Source organism: Plutella xylostella, chromosome 12 (assembly GCF_932276165.1).
Source record: "Plutella xylostella chromosome 12, ilPluXylo3.1, whole genome shotgun sequence".
NCBI classification, from domain to species: domain Eukaryota; kingdom Metazoa; phylum Arthropoda; class Insecta; order Lepidoptera; family Plutellidae; genus Plutella; species Plutella xylostella.
In genome coordinates this window covers 2,049,858-2,068,846 of record NC_063992.1, presented here as the reverse complement: position 1 = coordinate 2,068,846, position 18,989 = coordinate 2,049,858, and the positions used below count along the sequence as shown (strand labels likewise).

Below are 18,989 nucleotides of genomic sequence, written 5' to 3'. Positions count from 1 at the left end.
GTTATTCTGAGATTTTCTCAAATTTTAATCTATGGAGGACATTATGGTCAGTATGACGTCAGGACTTGTCAATGTCAATGTCCCTTGATACATGTGGAATTCATGTAAATAAATATTCGGTTTATTCGATTTATTTAAAATATTCGTGTGTAACTTGCCACAGTTACTCAGTAAAAATTAGTAAACCTATCTACAGGATTTACTTTAAGTTCTTATTGAAGAATAACTATCGTTAGATATTCCTACAGACAGCCTATAACATCGGTACCTACCAACAACGATAGTTTTACATAAATATATAGGTAGGTATTTCAAGATTACTCGGACAAGTAAGTGAACCTACCTACCTACTAAAACTAAAACTATTTGCTTTATCTATTATTAAATACCTAATGCATTTATTAGGTGCGTTAAAAATCATGTCTGCTATTGGCCCCACAATATTTAGCTGCGTCACGGGCCCGGCATTAGTGCTAAGCTGATGAATGCATGAGCCGCAATTTCCATCCCTGACGCAGACACTCGTGCCTCCCCAAACAGTCTGCTAGCATGCAGCGACGCCATGCCGCATGGCCGTGGCCGCGTGCAGTCTGCGCGCCGAGGGCCGGGAGCCCGTGGCTGCCGTGCTGCTTATATTCTACTACAGACACTCGTGCCTCCCCCAGCAGTCTGCTAGCATGTAGCGACGCCATGCCGCATGGCCGTGGCCGCGTGCACTCTGCGCGCCGAGGGCCGGGAGCGCGTGGCGGCCGTGCTGCTCATATTCTACTACAGACACTCGTGCCTCCCCCAGCAGTCTGCTAGCATGCAGCGACGCCATGCCGCATGGCCGTGGCCGCGTGCAGTCTGCGCGCCGAGGGCCGGGAGCGCGTGGCGGCCGTGCTGCGCGCGCTACTGATCGCGCAGCTCGTCGTGTCTCTGTGCATGCTCATATTCTGCTATAATGCGGCATTGACTGTGGTGATGCTGCTGAAGGAGATACATAAGGTTTGTGGCTTTGTGATTGTACTAGGTACAGTAAGGGGCAGAGAAACCTGACCCCCCTCAGAAGCATTGTTACTATGAGAGGGGGGTTAGGTTTATCTGCACCTGACCGTACTACTACTTACTCTTTCTTATATTTTACGCGCTTCTTACCATGTAATAAGGTTGATGTAGGTGTAATAATAATTATGATAAAAGTATGATAAGAGTAGAATATTGTTAAGAATTCATGCATTTTCAGAAACTTGGTATGAATTTTGATTGTTATCATTGTGTGTATAATTAATTAATAATAATTAATCAGGACGTTAGTTACCTTTTTGTCCTACTCGTACATAGGTAATAAATGTGATCCATCCATTATATCATAAAGAAACAATATTTCCATTTCAGTTTTACTACCTATAAGCTAGCACTACCTCCCACAAACAGCAACCATATTTTTCATGATTCACCAACTTACCCCCCTCCAGCTAACAGCCCTCCTCCTCTACGGCCTGGTCCTGCTCCAAGCGTACGCCATGAAGCTGCAGTACACGGCGGGGCTGCGCCTCATCACGTGGCTGCTGAAGTTCCCGGCGTGGGGGCGCTGCGCCGCGCTCACCCGCGCCTGGACCGCGGCCGGCAGTCTTGTAGCGGCTAATGGGATGCTGGTGACGGCTGCCTGCCATAGCACCGTGAAGGTATACACTCCCCGTGTTTCTTTAGTTTAGGGAAATAGGTAGGTACCTATAGGCATAGTGCTAGTGCGTTCTACGTGCCACGGGCAATCGGATGGCGTAGATAGTCTGGTTAAATTATTCTCTTTCCTATAATTTTCTGTTCCCTAATCTCCCGGTGTGTGTTTCAGGCGCTGATGACGGAGCTGGCGGCGTCGCTGCGCGTCGGCATCTCGCAGTACCTCACCGAGCCCACCTGGAAGCGGCTGCTCGACACCATGCAGGTTACATAACACCTCTTATTTATAAGCTCTGGCCTACTGACAGAAAAAAATCCGTGTGTTTTTCTGGTGAAGCGAAAATGATGCCGCTTCGCTGTTGGAAAGGGTGGACATGTTATCATGAAATGCAATCAACTATTATGTAAATAGCAGGGATTTTTCTGCCATGACCGGAAAATATGCCGCTTCAGCATTCCAACTATCTCTAGAGTAGGTAAAAAGCCATGCCGATGAGTCGCCTTATTGCGAATTAAAGATAATCAAAGATACTTTTGTATTAAATATAACAGGTATTATAAATGTCCTAGAGCGCTGAAAATAGTACCTAGTACATCTGGAAGCTCATCAATACATGGCCACTGATAAAAGCTCACTCGGTGTGCAGGTGGAGCTGAGCTGCTGCGGCATCGAGCGCGCGAGCGACTGGCACGAGATCCCCTGGATCAACATGGACTTCCTCAACGAACAGTCGGACCTCGTCATGAAGTGAGTCCCTTGCAGGGTGTTCAAAAAGTAACTCTAGAAGTTATTTTGTTTTTTTTTGTTTTAGCGTGCATGGTGAGAAAAAAATCTTACACGACCAACACAGTTTCTATGGAGAAGCAAAATAAAAGTTGTTCAGAACTAAGTCTCCATCTTTCGTCTTTCTGTGACCCTAAACATGGTTTATATATATCTTTTACATAATTCTGTATGTATACCTATCTGCTATGTGATTCAGCAAAATGTATCATAGTTGTATTACCTTTATCTGTGACCATAGTTAAGATACCTGTACCCGTACAATCACCTACCTATCACATGCACTATGTTATAATGTAAAACTGTGCTTCTTCAGACTGGCGGGCGCGGACGGCAAGATCCTGCCCCCCGTGGCGCCCTACTCGTGCTGCTCGCCGCGCGTGCTGGCCGCTTGCTACCACGACCCGCTGCAGCAGGTCAGCCCCTACTGTTACTGTTACTGTTCATTATGTATACTGCCCCCCGTGGCGCCCTACTCGTGCTGCTCGCCGCGCGTGCTGGCCGCCTGCTACCACGACCCGCTGCAGCAGGTCAGCCCCTACTGTTACTGTTACTGTTCATTATGTATACTGCCCCCCGTGGCGCCCTACTCGTGCTGCTCGCCGCGCGTGCTGGCCGCCTGCTACCACGACCCGCTGCAGCAGGTCAGCCCCTACTGTTACTGTTACTGTTCATTTGCCCCGTGCACGTCCCAGGGGTGGCTCGTTGTATCGTCCAATCCGTCGTATCTTAGGATCGTCCGCCAAAGTATTTTTAAATAATCACTCCGTTTAATTATCTCACAGTTACACAACACAATAAATTCACCATCTCAATGAATTCTTATTTACTTTAGAACCTTTATTTAATACAGCCCTCTATTGTTTCAGGCTATTGAGGTGAGTCCTGCATTCTCTTGTCTAAAATTTTAGTATTCAAAACGTATTTGGGTGTAGTTACTGAAGGTACGGAGTTATTATTTTATTCATAATCCATGCCTTCTTGAATTTCAAACTTCATCCTGTGCGCCTCGCGTCGTCGTGCGAGCGATCCCCGAAGACTGCCGCCATTTCACTAAACTGTCGTGAAAAATCCTAACTACAGGCTGAACATACCTACTTTGTGAGAATCACGAGTATTGACGACTTTAGTCAATATTAATTTTAGACGAATTTCACTGGATTAACTAAGTATAGTATGCGTTTAAAATAATAGTTTTTAAAGTTACCGAAAGGGGTGCTGATCAAGATGTCACCTTACACCTATCGACTAGATTCAAAAATTCTTCTATTCTTTTTTCGCACACTGAAACCGTTGCCTATATCTATATATGTTTCCAGGAAGAGTGGCGCGACGCATGGTCAGAAGGCTCGCCACTACTCTCAGCCTCACTGCACGCTCGCGGCTGTGTGGACGCCGTGCGCGCGCCGCTGACCAAGGCACTGCTCGGGCTGAAGTACTTTAATATACTGTGCTTTATATTGCAGGTGGGTGGGTTGATATTTAGGGCCACTTGCACCAATATATTAAATCTAGATTTAGTGTTAAATCTCGATTTATCCCATATAAATGGTTTGACGTTTCTGAAATCGAGATTAGACACTAAATCTAGATATAACACCTTGGTGCATGTCACCCTTAGGTTTCAGAATACTTTTGGACTTGCATCCTTGCATGGAAAACTCCCAAATACAAGATACATACTACATACATCAATTATATCGGTAGCCGCACTACATAGTCTAGCTAGCATACAGAGCTTTTTAATCCCAATTCCACTGATATTAGTGTTAAGTATGGATCTGTATTAGAAGTCATCATAATATTACAGTTGCACGATTCGAGTGCGTTTTTGTGCATGCATTTTAACGGTCTTATTCATAAAAAAACCTTAAAGTAGGTTTACTGAGCTCAATAGTTACGGAACACATTAAGCCTATTTGAGGTTTCGTAAAAATCTCTATTGGGCAGTTCTTCTTTTTAACCTACATAACGGTGTCTCCATCAGTTGTGAAGAAAAAATCATGAGTTTTGCAAATATTTATTTATTTATTTATATTTCAACGTGCATTGTACTAACAACACAACGGCTGTGCACGTTTACAAAAATATAAATTTATATTTCTGTATTTAAAATTACGTTACAGAGTGGTAAATCCGCGTGACAGAGGTGTATTTCATACGAATCTTGGCTGTCTCCCGCCACTTCATCCTGCGTATATTCCATAGTGTTACAAAAAATATATATGACGACATAAAATATAAAAAATTATTTAAACTCCAGAAGATAATACCTATTTAGTAAAACAAAATATATATTTTTAAACTATTTCTGAAATATTAAAAAAAAATGTTGAAAATTTGTCTCTTACTACCTAATGTTTTAGTAGTTACACTCTGTCACGTAGGTTGCCATTTAAAATATTTGTTTGAGCTACTCGTCCTTATTGCTTTCAATTAGAGTTTAAGTTCTCCTTTTCCCCTTGGTAAGATTTCCCCTTTGAGATCCAGACACCGCGTATCGGCCACCCGCAAAGTGTGACAGGAGGTGCGTGGTTTTATTCGGCGACAGCTTCGTCACGTAGGTAATTGTTAAAATAAAATACAATTAAATTATTATTTTCTTATTTACAAATTGGTAATAACAATTACTTTGCAATCAACATGTGAATATTACACTTTATGTTACTGTTTAAATGCTAATCGACTTTGCAACACATTTTACCCCTCTGTCACACGACAAATCTGTCACATTCTTACCGAACACTCCAACCTGAGGATATTTATCAAAGAAAAATTAAATAGAAAGTACACGTTTTGGTTAAAGTACGAAGCGAAACGAACGTCCAATGCACTTGCGCTGCAGTAATAAAAAGTTTCGTTAGGGAAAAAGGTAATTTCGTGCTATTGTTCTCAAGAACAGACGATGAATGTGGTAGACTGTTTAATATGGTGGAGAATGATTTATCGAATGTTAGATGATAACATTAAAGTCCTTCCAGCTTCTAAGGTAATTAAAAAAGGAAAGAGTATTTTTTTCAAGTTCTAAGAGCCACTGCTGTATTTTTCGAAATATGCCTGATTAAAACTTTAACAAATTACGTAATTTTTCATTATGTTACTTAAATTTTAGGTTGCCGAAAATATTATTTGTGCAGATAAACATTATTTTATGTAGTTGGAACAATTTTTTCCTTTAAGTTCCTGAAATACGGATATTTCACTCTCTAGAGGTTCTCAAGTGTGATTTCATTAGTTATACTAATAATAAAGATATCTCCAGTTAATTTTTTGACTAACTTGAAACCATAATGATTTATATGTAAGTTACTAAATGATAATTTTTAAATAAAACTGTTTTATTCCAGAACGCTGCCGCATATTTAATAGAATAACAACTCTGTCACATCGTTTACCACTCTGTAACGATTGGTGTCTCCTGGTAGTCAACTTATTTTTGGTCGTTTATATGTTATATTATAAATAGTGCAACTTTGGAAAAATCATATTCAATCAGTCATTGATGTTAACGTCCATGCTGTTAATTTTTTACTGTAATTAGTAGCGAAAAAATATTTATAGCAAAAAAAAGCTTCATTTTAGCTGAAATTGTGACAGAGTGGTAATAACTACTTAATAAATATTTTGTTATTACTAAAAATCCATTCCTTCATATGTTTTCTAAAATAGTATTTTGTGTTATTAACGTATAAAAAAAGTTTCATTTAAATCGACGAAGACTATTTCGTTAAAAAAAAAAAAAGATTCTGTGACGAAGGTGTAATTTTCTTTGCCTTATCCACGTATTATGTTCTGAAAATCTTGAAAAAATACTTAAACTTCGCGGCCAACCACCTTTTTCGATAGATTAGAAATGTAGCTATCATAAAAATTATAAGAGTTCACCAAAAAGCTAAAGTTATTTTTTTCAAATTCGGGATAATTTTTTATCCATTATGTAGGTTAAAAAGAAGAACTGCCCTATTCATAATAGTTCCGTAAACCTTCAGTAACTATAGTGATGCTAATAGATTTCACAGACCAAACATTTTGACATTTACCCTATTAAGTTGCCGGTCCGACGAAACCATAAACAAAAATAGCGAAAACTTTCATTCATTTATCAATCTCTATTATCTATGTTAGCCACGGCGCGGCACTTAAAAAAGTTTACGTTGGCTTAAAGGCGCAGTTGGCCAAGCCAAAACCCACAAAAAAATAATTAAATTTTTACGTTACCATGGCAACTTATTTTCAGCAAATATTAACTCACAACAAATGTCAAATCGTCAATAAAGCAGAACAGCTGTTGACCGCCCGCCATGTTTTTGTACAAGAGGAGGGTTACGGAAGGTGTATAGTAGGGTCCAGCCAACTTTAGCATATCAAGGTTTTACGAATCAGTTGGAGAGTTCTTTAGCGCTATTGATCGTTTATGAATAAAGTTTTTTTGACATTTGCTTATAGCAGGCCTATAGGTCTCCCGTAACTTTTTATGAATAAGACCGTAAATCTATTTCTACGTTTAGCATGCTTATCTATTGCAGATTATGAAGTGGCAGTTGACAGACTTTGAACGGTTCATCAACATTCGATTGTCTCGTGATCAAGCAACGTATCGTTCTATTGGCGGGACAATCGACTATTGATGAAACGTTCAGAATCTATCAATTTAGTATCTGAGATTAAATACAGATTTTAATTCAGTAATCCCTTATATAATTCCAGATATTCATAGTGATCTTGTCTCAACTCCTGCGCACGAGTGCGTGCGACGCGGCGCTGCGCGGGGACGCGGGGGGCAGCGGCCGCGGCGCGCTGATTGGCTCGCTGCGGTGCGAACAGAGACAGGTATACTGCTTCTTCTACCTTTATCTTTCACATGAGAGTAAAAAATCCTGAGACAGATAGCTGGTGGGGGGTATACTTATACTGCTTCTCTCTTTATCTATCACATTAGATTCAAATATCCTTTGATAGAGAGCTGGTAAGGGTCGGATAAGGAAGGCCAAGGGCAATGTCGCATATTTCAGTGGAGATATCGAGCTGATGATGATGTTGTTGAGACGTCAGCCTATCTTCAGATGTTTCTTCTTATACAATAGTACCAATCTTACGAAAACCGAAATTGCGCGAGCATTAGTGCTGTAAATGTTGTTCACACCACCCGCTAGCAGCCTCAATTATAAATTTTATGCCATCTCCTCTCAATTCCACAGCAGTGCACAACCAAGCCCGAGCTAGAAGTGGTCTCCAGCCGCGCGGACACGTCGCCGCCGGGGCGGAGGCGCGCCACGCGCAGGCGCCGCCGGCGGGACCAGACGCCCAGCTACCCGTATTTGTCGTGACGGTGGGTAGGTTCAGTGCCTCTATACCGAGGAAAATATGTATAGCATGAAGTCCTATGACGTTTGATTGACAAATCCAGACGATAGATCCTTTTATAGTGGTTGGATGAAGAAGGCCGAATACTGAGTTTTGTGGCACTCCTTGGGAGAAGCCTGTGCCCAGCAGTGGATGTTTATTAGCTGATGATGATGATCCTTATATGTCTGGTAAATAAAGTTAGTTTCCCCTTGACTAATAAAATGTATGGATTTGACAGATGTTGTAGGGTTCATGATAGGAGGATGTGTGAAAGCTCTATAAATATCCTTAGGTATTTATAAGGCAATGAAGGTTTACCTTTTGCATGAAGAATCATGTTTTTTGTTTCAGACAAATCAAAGGCGGATGGTCCCTACGGTTATGATAATGTAAATAGTTCTGTAATTTATGTAAGTACTGACGTAACTTAGGTATTTATGACGATGTGAATAATTATAACGTTAATTAAAACAACATACTTTTTTATCAATGCAAAGGCTTTATTTTGACTTTTATTGTACAGTCCTTACATCTATACAGTAATAAGTAACAATGCGTGTACGTTCGAAAGCTATTTGTGCTCGCGCCTTCCACAAATGTAAATAAATAGACATTCTTTATTATTTTATATTAATATTTGGCGCTAGATCGCCGGCGCCGCCGCGGCTAAGCTGTCTTTATATAAATAACCAACGTAACAAATATACAAAAATTCGAGTACACATTTTATATTTACATGCGGCGGTCGCGTTCCGTCTAAACTTGGCGTAGCACCGTTCAAATGGAATGTGAGTGACTCGCCGCCGTCGCGGCGACGAGCCCGCTTTACAATTTGACTGACTTCTAAACCGTGGCTTTTGCACACACTGACGCTTACAGCGAACCAGCCTTTGTGCATTGATCCGTCATTCATTTACAATATAACCTAAACAATCGCTGTAACCATCAGTATCTGCACGCGCCTTAATCTAGGAGAGAGAAGATTAAGGCCTCAAAACCACTAGCTTATCAGATCTATCGTCAAAATTATTCGTTTTTCTTTCGCAATCAGAGTGGGGGTGGTCCATCAGGGTATCTCAGCACGGGCTCGAAGGCGAGCCCTGGGGTGCGGCAGTCGGAGTGTGCATTAGGGGCCCAGGCGGCGGCGCCCAGCAGCAGCAGTAACATGGCCTGGAAGGGGAGCGAGGCGCGCGCCACGCGGCACACGAAGCGCAGCCCCCGCTGTAGTCGCGAGATGTCGCGGTCGGTCTCTTCTTCAGTGACGGCCGCACTGTGGGGGGAGAAAGGGGGCGTTAGATATTATTATGTAGTAGTAAGTAAGGGGGGAAGAAAGAAAGATAATAAAGAGAGGAACGGAAGATGAGGATAGTTGAAGATGAGAGAAAGATTTGGTTTGTTGAAAATTTTGCTCAGTGTGAGTAGGTAGGTAGTAGGTATAATGTAATAATTTTGATAAGAAAAGAAGACAGTTAAGTTACTTGGAATGTAACTAAACTACAAGTTGGTATATGAAAGGAAATTAGTTACTACGGAATCTAAGTACTTAAATACAAGCAAGGAAAACAAAGATACGGCAACGGAAGTTTTTCAAAGCGGGTAAAAGTAACTAGTAACTATAGATAAATTTAGCTACAATACTTACTCTTCTTCGGAGAGTGGCGGCAGGTTCATGGTGGACATCTGGTCTTCTTCCTCCTCCAGAAGCTACAGGGAAAATCAAACGTCAAATATACGGTGCAAAGCGACTACAGTGGCTTGTTTACATACTCGGGGTGATTGGTCTATGTTAGTTAAAACTAGGGATGTTTCTTCAATTTGGTATATCTTTGGGGGTTGATTTTTATTGTAATATAAATAAACGGTACACATATTAAGCTGGTGAGTGATTCGCCTGCGTTTCGAGAGTACTGTGGTAAAAGCGGTGTTTAACATTGAGGCAACTCATACTATGATATTTTTTACACACTTCTAAAATTAACGGTGATGGTAGGGATTTTTTTGGGATATGACTTTACTTCACACATTAGACTTTGGTAATAAATCTAGAAATCTTAGGGGCTGTCTTCAGAAGCTAGAGAATCGTGTCGATATTATCGTCAATGCCACATTTTTTCTGTACATATGTCTCATGTATAGCGTCCTTTCATACGCGATTCTCTCACTTTCTCAATAAAATTATCAAAAGGTCGATCAATCACAATAGCAGAAACTCTATTTCTCTTAATTTTTTAAGCTCGGTCATGAGTAAAATCATTTTATCTCAGTTACCTACTTCATGGATTGGTCATGACAGTAGGTAGGTAGGTATGTAGAAAAACTATAATAAGGCATCGTGTAAGTATATTACCTGCGGCGCAGCAGTAGCCAGCGCGGCCGCCAGCGAGGCGGGCGGCGCGGCGCGGGACAAGGCGGCTCCGAGGCGCAGCGCGTACACCGCCGTCAGCTTGCGCAGCGACTGCAGGCGCAGGCGGAGCTCGCCCAGACTGTAGGGGGGAGAGGGGGGTTAGTGGTGGGTTGAGATTTTATGTGAAAACTAAGTTACATAGGCCGCGTACATCATAGATAGCGTTATAGAGGGAAGCCGAAATAGAAACAAGCTCATTCGGCTTACTATAGTTTTGCTGTACCACTGCATAGTTACGCTGACATGCTCGGCATTTTTCACTGCCATAGATAACCGAAAGTATGTGTGGGGTTCATGATATTAGATTCATCATCATCAGAAGGGAAGGCGACGCGACAGCAGCGTACCGCCCGGTTCGTAATAGGTAGGTACATCTAATTTCATATCGGGCCCGATTTGATGCTGTAGTGGTGGAACCTATCACTTTTTTGTGGATCTCACGTAAGGTCGATCTCTTGATCTCATCTAAAATGCTTTTGTAGCTATATCTCTCAAACTCACCGTTTACAAATCTCCTCGGCATTCCCCGGCACCTCACCGCCGCGCAACAGCTGCGCCGCGTCGTGTAGCGCCAGCACGCGCGGCTCGCTCGCCGCCAGCTCGTCGCGTAACGCGGAGAAGCGCGCGAAGTCACGCGACAGCTCTGTAGGCGCGCGGGTTAAGCGGAGCGGCTCGCGCGCGCGAACGTTGCGTTCGGCGGCGGCTAGGCGGGTTACTAGTTCGACGACTGTGGAGGAAAGGATTAAGATGTAGTGAGGAAAACGTCAATAACAATAGGTAGATACACGATAAATATGTAGATAATAAGCGCTCGCTGTCTAACATCTGGTATTTTTATCCGTCAAAACCGTTAAAAATGATTTAAGCAAACTTTTTTTTTAAGGTCCTACATTAATTTGGTCAAATGTATAAGTACTCTAAACAAATCTTCAAACATTATAACTATTTACGTATTAAAACGCTTTTATATACATACTGCGAAACTATAATTATCCGGGACTTCATCAGCCCGTAATCACCCACAGTTGAACATTATGCCTCCTGAAAGACTTTCTTTCAGTTCCCACGGAAAAACCACCTATCACCAAAACTTACCAATATCATGAAACTGCTGATTATGCACCAACGCAGCCTGCAGCTTCCCGTGCCAGTCAGCGGCCCGGGCGCAGGCCGCGTCCCAGCGCCGGTTGTCCCGCGCCAGGCGCGCGCGCAGCTCGTCCCCGGCCCGGGTGCAGGCCGCGTGCGTTGCAACGTGGGTTCCGACTACGTTGAGGGAGACGACGAGGGATTTGTGGGAGTCCAGGTCGAGGAGGAACTCGCGGTGGTCCTACGGAATAAGTAGGTTTAGGTATTAAGTAGTAAGATTTAGTTTTGTAAGAATTTAAGCGGCGGAACGGACATCGATGCTCTACAGACTAGAGATACGGATCCCTTCGGGGCATAGAGTGTACGGGGTCTTAATTGTAAGTCGAGGAATAAACGTGAATAAAATATAGTTCTTTACGGTTTCAATACAGATCATAGGTACAGAGACAGTAGACCTAAGTAACGCTACGATGCGTCTTTTTCTGGTTTGTATTTGTAAAACTATTTGGCTGGTCATTTTCACAACTTTGGCTTTCATTTTTACAACCCAACAACTAACCTGTATAGCGTCCTCCAGCGCATCATAGCTAGCGGGGGGCTCACTCCGGGCGGCTTCAGTGGCCTCCGCGAACTGCAGCCACTGCTCCAGCCGCCAGAGGTCGTTGTCCAGTTGACGCCAGTTGCGCTCCGAGCAGAGCGGGCACGTGATGCGGCCTGCCTCACTGTGGGGGTTAATAGAGGGTGTTATTTGGTGATGATGGACTTTTTCAAAATAAACTTTAAACTCCGCTAGTGAAGTAATTGACTGATTTACTTTATAAAGTATTTATGAAAAAATAGTGCAAAATATACACATTTTAAACATGCGAACTATGATTCGCCGCTAATACAAAAAACTGCCGGCTCAAACGAATGCTGCTGGACTGAAATTACCTAAGGTAGGTAGCCTGGTAGCTATGTAGGTATATAGGTAGTCTACTATGGTATAGGTATCAAAGGTACAAAGTAGGTGATGCTGCAGATCTAGATATTATTACAACACATAGCTGGGTAAGTGTACAATAAATAGTGCATTACTCAAGAACACAACAAGTGAAAACACATACATAGAACATGCTTAGATTAGATTTGTGCGGGTGCAACTACTCTACAAATAATTTTATGCTACATTATTTAAATGTATTTCTAAATAAATCTGACGCCATTTTTAAACAACGCCATCTATTGACACAACTTAGGACTTATGCAATGTTTTAACTACTGCTATTACTATTCTACGTAAGTGTGATTAATTTATTAATAAAATCGTTATAAAAGCTGGAAAAATACTTACTGGTCGCACGTTAGCGCGTAGGAGGCAGAGTGTGGCAACCTACGGAACCAGAAAATAGCCGTGTTTAGAGCATGCCGTGTTAGGAAGCTGGCCCGACCTGACATTACGATTACGAAGATTCTCAGTTAAACAGTGTCAAAGGCAGTGCAACGCAAATAGCATCAGCTCTAAAGAAGATGGGTGCGGCTTTATTAAAATTCGTAATCGTAAAGTCGGAGTAGGCCCCGTGACACAGACGGAAAGTCGAGTCGGACCGGTGGTGGAGAAGTGGAATAGAACAGATGCAAGTTTATGCAGCTTAAATTTACCTATCATTTTGGTATAATTTTATTTAAACTAAAATCTATTCAATTTAACACTTTTAAATTTATTTATTTTTACAAATAACTGCCTAATAGGTTTCCTGAAATATCTAACCATTTACAGAAGCTCCTTCACCATTTTTCTTTTAAACATTTAGTGCCAAATTACAAGTTAACAAAAAACAACACCAAAACCAAACATAAATTTCACAAGTTCCAATATTTCCGTCTTGAACGTCTAAACTTCAAGCGCGTATTAACAGAAGCGCCTTTAAAACGCACTCAATGAACGTAGTAAAGCGTCCATCTATAAATTTGAACAAATAAACAGTGCAATAGTGACCAAAAACAAAACCAAACACTCACCGTAAGTTGTTAATCTGTAGTTCCCGTTTCTTCGCTTGTGCTAGCAGATCTTCGTACCTCAGCACCAAGCTTTCCACTTCCTTCATCATAGCTTCATCTTCCGTCGCATCGCATTCTGTGAGCAGCAATTCTGACAAATGTTTGGCCAACTCTAAAGGTTGGGCGGGCTTGGCCCCAGCCTTGGCGATTTCTTTGGCTGCTACAGCCAGTTCATCTCCTGTTGCGTTGTCTTTAGGTTGTTGGATGAGAGCGTTTCGTAAGGCCTCTAGGGAGTCGGAAGCCTCTTTGACGGCCTCGTTGAGTTCTATTCTGTAGGTTTCCTTGGAGGTGAGCGTGTCCACTTGTAAGGACGCGTCCGTCTGCCAGCGCAGGGTGTCCACCTGAAGAATATTCAATACACATTGTAAGTAAAATCAGTTCAAATACATACTTAAAATCATTTACAATGAGTGTAAGGTTGGTTTTACAGTATTTACAGTGACGCTGTTCCGGCGTTGACGATGCACAAATTCATCTCAGCGGCGTATATCTGTGTGACTGTAAAACCAGCCTTTTCTCACCTACTCATAAACATGAAGAAAATCAACAAACCTGCACAGCGCTATCCACATCAGTAACTACTTCAGCCCTAGCAGCGGCCAGTCTGGCCAGCACATCTGCTAACAGCGCGCGGTACTCTGCCGCCATATCCGCCACGCCACTCGCCCGTCCACTGGCCTGTCCACTGGCCTGCCCACTGGCCTGGCCACTCGCCTCGAGGCAGGCGGCGGCGAGGCGGTCGGCTTCAGAGACTAGCGCTGAACATTCGCGGACGTCTTGCTCCACGCCCTGTTGGAAAAATAGTGTCTTGTAAGTTATGGGATACGACATTGGAAAGTCTATGTACTGCAGTAGACAGGATTTTATTTATCTTATGTGTTTAACTGTTCAGATGGTTTATTGCCTTATAAATTTTGCTAAGTTTTCTATTAATAATAATAATAATATGTGGGGACATCTCACACACGGCCATCCGACCCCAAGCTAGGCAGAACCTGTGTTATGGGTGTCGGACAGCTGATATATCTACACAAATATATAGATAGATAGATACTAAATATAAATATCAACACCCAAGACCCGAGTACAAATATCTGTCTTAAAACAAATATCTGCCCCAGCCGGGAATCGAACCCGGGACCTTCAGCTCAGTAGTCAGGGCACTAACCACTACGCCAATCGGTCGTCGGTTATTATATATAGTATAGGGCTCAATACTTTTAATTTTACGTTAACAATATATTTATCATCCTTACCTCCAGCTCCATCAACGTAGCCGCCTTATCAAGCGGCGCGGGCGCGAGATGCAACGCTCTAGTCAGTCTGACATCCGCCTCCGCCAGCGCCACGACCGCCCGCCCATGAGCTGCAACAAACTGTCTGTGGACGTCCGCGCCCGCCGCCCCCGCGCGCCCGCGCAGCCGCTGCCAGCGCCGCACGGACGCCCGCACGCACGCCGTGACGTCCGCCGCTGAACCACGCAGCTCTAAGCTACGGGCTGACGCTATCCGACTATACGCTTCTTCTAATTTACTGACGTCGCCTTCCATGTTGTCTAAGTCTTTTTGGACAGCTTTGTTTAACGTCTCGTCGTCAGATTCGCCGCGCTGTTTCCGCGTCTCGATTTTCTCCACGCGTTTCTCCACAGAGTCCAATTTCTTTTCCACTTTAGGTAGTAAGGAGTGCGTGAGTTCGGCGGATTTTCGGATTTGTTTGAGTGTGGTGTTACGTTGTTCTGACAAGTCGCAGATGTTCTTCCATTTCTTCTCGACGATGTCGACGCCGGTGCGCAGGTTGCGCAGGTCGAAGTTGCCTCGGCCTACGTCGGGGTCGTTGAACACCAACTCGCAGAGGTTGAGCGTTTCGCCGACTTCTCCGCTCTCGTTCTCAATAGTCTTCTGTATGTCATCGCGTTCTTGGAATTTCTCGTCGACGGCTCTGGTCGTCAGTTGTTCTAAGACGATGGGCGAAGTTAGTCTGGATTCAACTTCATGGAGTTTGAGTCTTATTTCCGTGAGCCTCTCCTCCAGTTGTAGGATAGTTTCGAGCAACTCGTTGATCTTGGCTATCCTGGCGCGGCCGTTCTCCTGCAGTCGGTACCAGCGCACTTGGACATCTTTGATGTGTTTGTTGGTGTTTTTGCTGTAAGACTTCTCGTCCTTCTTCGACAGCTCGACTAGAACGCCACCAGTTTCAGTGAGCCACTCGAACTCGCGTTCTTTCAATGCAGTTTCCGACTGCACTTCGGAGTTTATTCTTCTGATCAGATCTTGAGGGTCCATGGCTCCGATTTCGCTGGATTGGCTCGAGCTTTCCAGCCTTGATTCTACCGTCGTCAGCCATTCAGAGAATCTGGTTAATCTCGAGTCGAAGATGGTGTATATCTCTAGTCTCTCCTGAAGTCGGTGTATGATGATGGTGAGCTGGTGCTCGAGGTCGGCCCTGGACTGGCGCAGTTGCCAGACTCGCTGGGCCACGCCGCGGGCATCCTGCGGGCTGAGGCACTCCTTCAGCTGCTCTTGTACTACACTCAGAGCCTCGATCTTGTTCTCCGTGCGGTCAACTCTCGACCTCAGCTCGGTGTATTTATTGACGGCCTTCTTCAGCTCGGGCCGCGACAGGCGATCTTCGTCGGAGTAGGAGAGGACCTCGTCTTGTGTCTTCGAGAACAGTTTGTGAAGTTCGCTGGTTGTTGTCTCGTATTCTTCTATTAGTCCGAGGATTCTTGTGAGGAAGTCTCGCCAGGTCTCGAGACTGGCTTGCAGGTTGTCTACACGCTTGACGATGCCAGCGTATTCCATCCTTACTGATGTTCCGTAGGCCTCCTCTGTAAATTCGAGAACTTTCTTAAGGTATTCAAACAGTTTTTCGGTCTGCTTGCGGCCTTCGGGCACTTTCTCCGCGAGATTCTGTATTTTGTCGAGGATTTTGTGTATTCTCTTGATGTGGATGTATCGGAGCTGCATCTTCTCCTTCTCTCTCTCTATGTCCTTCAGCCACCGCAGTAGTTCTGTGTAGATCTCCCTGTAGTCATCCCAGGCCGCTATCCGCGAGCACACCTCGTCATGTCGCTCCACAATCTTCGCCAACGTCTCATTGTGTAGATTCGTCAGCGTATCAAACTTATTCACGAGATCTCTATTCCTGGTCTCCCTATTCTCACTCTCCAGCATGAGCACTGATCGTTGAGACGCCAACAGGTTCCTGTGGACCCTGCATAGCCGTCTGTGTTCTGTGAGGTTTTCGTAGTCAGCCGGAACCGAGCTTGATAGGAAAGACTGGAGGTCTATGAGATATTCGTGCCATAGTCTTAGGGCTGTCGCAGCGTCTCCAGATCTTATCAGCGCTGTGGACAGTCTGTGGTAGTGTAGGAAGGTGTCCCTGAACATGGCCTGCCACAGCTCCAGGATCCTCACGATGGAGTGTTCATCAGAGACATCCCGGTCGATGTCAGGAAGCTCTGCCCTGGCCGGTGCAATATCACCCTCACTCTTGCCAAGAGCTATGAGGTTCTGTCGTAAAGCTATTAGTTTGTTTTCCACTATTTCGCCATCTTCGTCCACTGGTGCCAAGTCCTGTTAAACATAACACATAAAAGTTATTGATTGATTGAATGTAAACTAGTTCATTAATGTATTGATGAGTCATATGCATAAGCGATGCGTAGGCACAGCTGACCTATAAAACATACCTCTGGGAATAGATTTATTGGATCATAACTGTCATAATAAAATCCGTTACATCATCGCTGACCTGATTACAGGGCTATTTCGTAATTGATACATCAATAAACGGTATGGCCGACAACATGCATTTACTAAAAATAACAACAGATTTTTTATTATATTAAACCTATTTCCGGGAAGTTTTATAAAACACAGTTTGCCATCACTATTATGCAATAAATAATTTACTCTAAATCTTCAGTATTCAGGTCAGGATGATAAGTAGCCGGTGGTAGGTACCTATCTGACTGAGTTTATAGATCTGAAAAGAAATCTTCAGTACCTACTCAGGCCAGGATGACAGATATCCGATAGTACGGTCAGCTGCATAAGTAACTATAGTGTACTTATCTAAATTAGGGTGACCGAGTTATACTCCTGTTACGCCTCTTGGGAAACCACATATCTATTGTACCTACACAAGACAAGAGAATCGCACAAACCTGTCTCATCCCGCACAGCTGTTCCCTCGCCAGCTCCGCTTTGCCCCGTCTACGGAAACCACATAGGTCCTCTACCTACACAAGAAAACATCACAAACCTGTCTCATCCCGCACAGCTGTTCCCTCGCCAGCTCCGCTTTGCCCCGGGCCAGCTGTCGCGCCTCGCCCAGATCAGCCAGCGCCTGCACTGCCCCGGACACCAGTTGCAGGCGCCGGGCCAGTGCGTCCGCGTCGGCTTGGAGAGCCCGGGACCCCGTCTCGGCGGCCACGCGAGCGGCTAGGGAGCGCAGCTCGGTGACGCGGGCCTCTTGCTCGGAACAGGCCTGGGGGGAAGTTTGGGGTTAGATGGTGTGTTTTTTATATAGTTCATATGGGACTTCGAAAGGGATTAGATACAAAAGATCGGGTTTGGTTGTGCAGGTTAAATAGATAGATAGATAGATGGAATGGTCTTTATTTGTACACACACATGAAAAATAACGTACAAAAATTAATTACTAACAATATAATTATGTACAGAAAGGTTGAGGGTTAGATGGTGGGAGTGGTTTGTGTTTTTTTTATTGGACTACGAAAGGGACTAGGAACAAAGATCGCGGTTGGTTATGCGGAGTGGGTTAAAATGCCAATTTTGAGTACTTTGAGAGAGAAAAGAATACACGATCTAATATGAAAGAGCAGTAATTGGGACAACAGAAGCTCAGGTAAGGGCTCATTAAAATTTGTAGATCTTCCAACATTTACAGATTGACTTATAAAATGGCAGTAAAAGGCACCGTTTTTGATAGTGGAAATCAGTATTTTAGATTAGTCATAAAAGTAAAGGGCTGACTTGTATTATGTATTACCAGTATTAAATAAGATAACTAGCTTATTTGGGATCCTATATCAATGAGACCGACGTCCTTCATGCGTGTACCAATAATCCATCTACTCATATATAGAATACCTATATTATGCATATGAATGCTTACCTACCTATATTTTATCACTAAAATATCAAATCATAAAGATTGTATGGGAACGTGTAGGTTATTAGTTTACCAATCCACAATAATAAAAAAAAATGTTGGAATCTCATCGTGAAATCTGTCGCAATCTTTGTTGCTGAGCTAAACTGGACTCGTTTATGCGAAAATGTGACCTAGAAACGGAGAATACTATGCGTGTTCTATGATTCAATGACTCGCAATGGTCTGCTTACATAATTAGTTGTTAGAAGATGTTACCTCTAATTTCTCTGTATCATTGCGCATTATTAGAATGGAAGCCTGGTGGGTATAACTTGATAATTACGCGGTTGCCCATTAAGCATAACTAGCTTCCAATACAATATAGATACTTACTACTATATTTATAAATATTATTTTTATTTAGCATATGCTTATACCTGTTATATGTGGTTTAAAAAAGAAAAAATATATATTTTATTATAATAAAATAAATAAATAAAAATTCTTTATTTCAGGCAATAAACCCATAGTCACAGTTATATTATG

General features: G+C 43.2%; 2 protein-coding genes across 2 annotated transcripts in view; one reads left to right on the top strand and one right to left on the bottom strand.

The window, feature by feature from the left end:
* Positions 1–525: 525 nt before the first annotated feature.
* LOC105389518 (RDS/peripherin-like protein xRDS35) lies at positions 526–8,277 on the top strand. The gene is made up of 10 exons (XM_048624343.1): positions 526–987; positions 1,458–1,667; positions 1,835–1,927; positions 2,310–2,410; positions 2,763–2,862; positions 3,316–3,324; positions 3,766–3,912; positions 7,154–7,276; positions 7,645–7,775; positions 8,144–8,277. The coding sequence occupies exons 1-9, from the start codon at positions 826–828 to the stop codon at positions 7,771–7,773; spliced, it is 1,074 nt and encodes a 357-aa protein (XP_048480300.1). The 5' UTR covers positions 526–825; the 3' UTR covers positions 7,774–7,775; positions 8,144–8,277.
* Positions 8,272–18,989, bottom strand: part of LOC105389538 (muscle-specific protein 300 kDa) — a 142,786-nt gene continuing 132,068 nt past the window's right edge. The window contains exons 47-57 of the mRNA XM_048624342.1: positions 17,589–17,813; positions 14,579–16,897; positions 13,875–14,111; positions 13,284–13,663; positions 12,616–12,654; positions 11,842–12,004; positions 11,292–11,523; positions 10,698–10,923; positions 10,140–10,275; positions 9,435–9,496; positions 8,272–9,062 (exon numbers count right to left, since the gene is read on the bottom strand). Coding sequence (XP_048480299.1) covers positions 8,840–9,062; positions 9,435–9,496; positions 10,140–10,275; positions 10,698–10,923; positions 11,292–11,523; positions 11,842–12,004; positions 12,616–12,654; positions 13,284–13,663; positions 13,875–14,111; positions 14,579–16,897; positions 17,589–17,813 — 4,242 coding nt within the window. The 3' untranslated portion in view covers positions 8,272–8,839. The remainder of the gene's footprint in view (positions 9,063–9,434; positions 9,497–10,139; positions 10,276–10,697; positions 10,924–11,291; positions 11,524–11,841; positions 12,005–12,615; positions 12,655–13,283; positions 13,664–13,874; positions 14,112–14,578; positions 16,898–17,588; positions 17,814–18,989) is intronic.

What these genes read in the sequence shown, in the direction of transcription:
- LOC105389518 (XM_048624343.1), top strand. Translation starts at nt 826, where the DNA reads ATGGCCGTGGCCGCGTGCAGTCTGCGCGCCGAGGGCCGGGAGCGCGTG. An exon ending in GGCTGCTCGACACCATGCAG is followed by an intron (nt 1,928 to 2,309) that starts GTTACATAACAC and finishes CTCGGTGTGCAG; the next exon opens with GTGGAGCTGAGCTGCTGCGG. An exon ending in CAGTCGGACCTCGTCATGAA is followed by an intron (nt 2,411 to 2,762) that starts GTGAGTCCCTTG and finishes GTGCTTCTTCAG; the next exon opens with ACTGGCGGGCGCGGACGGCA.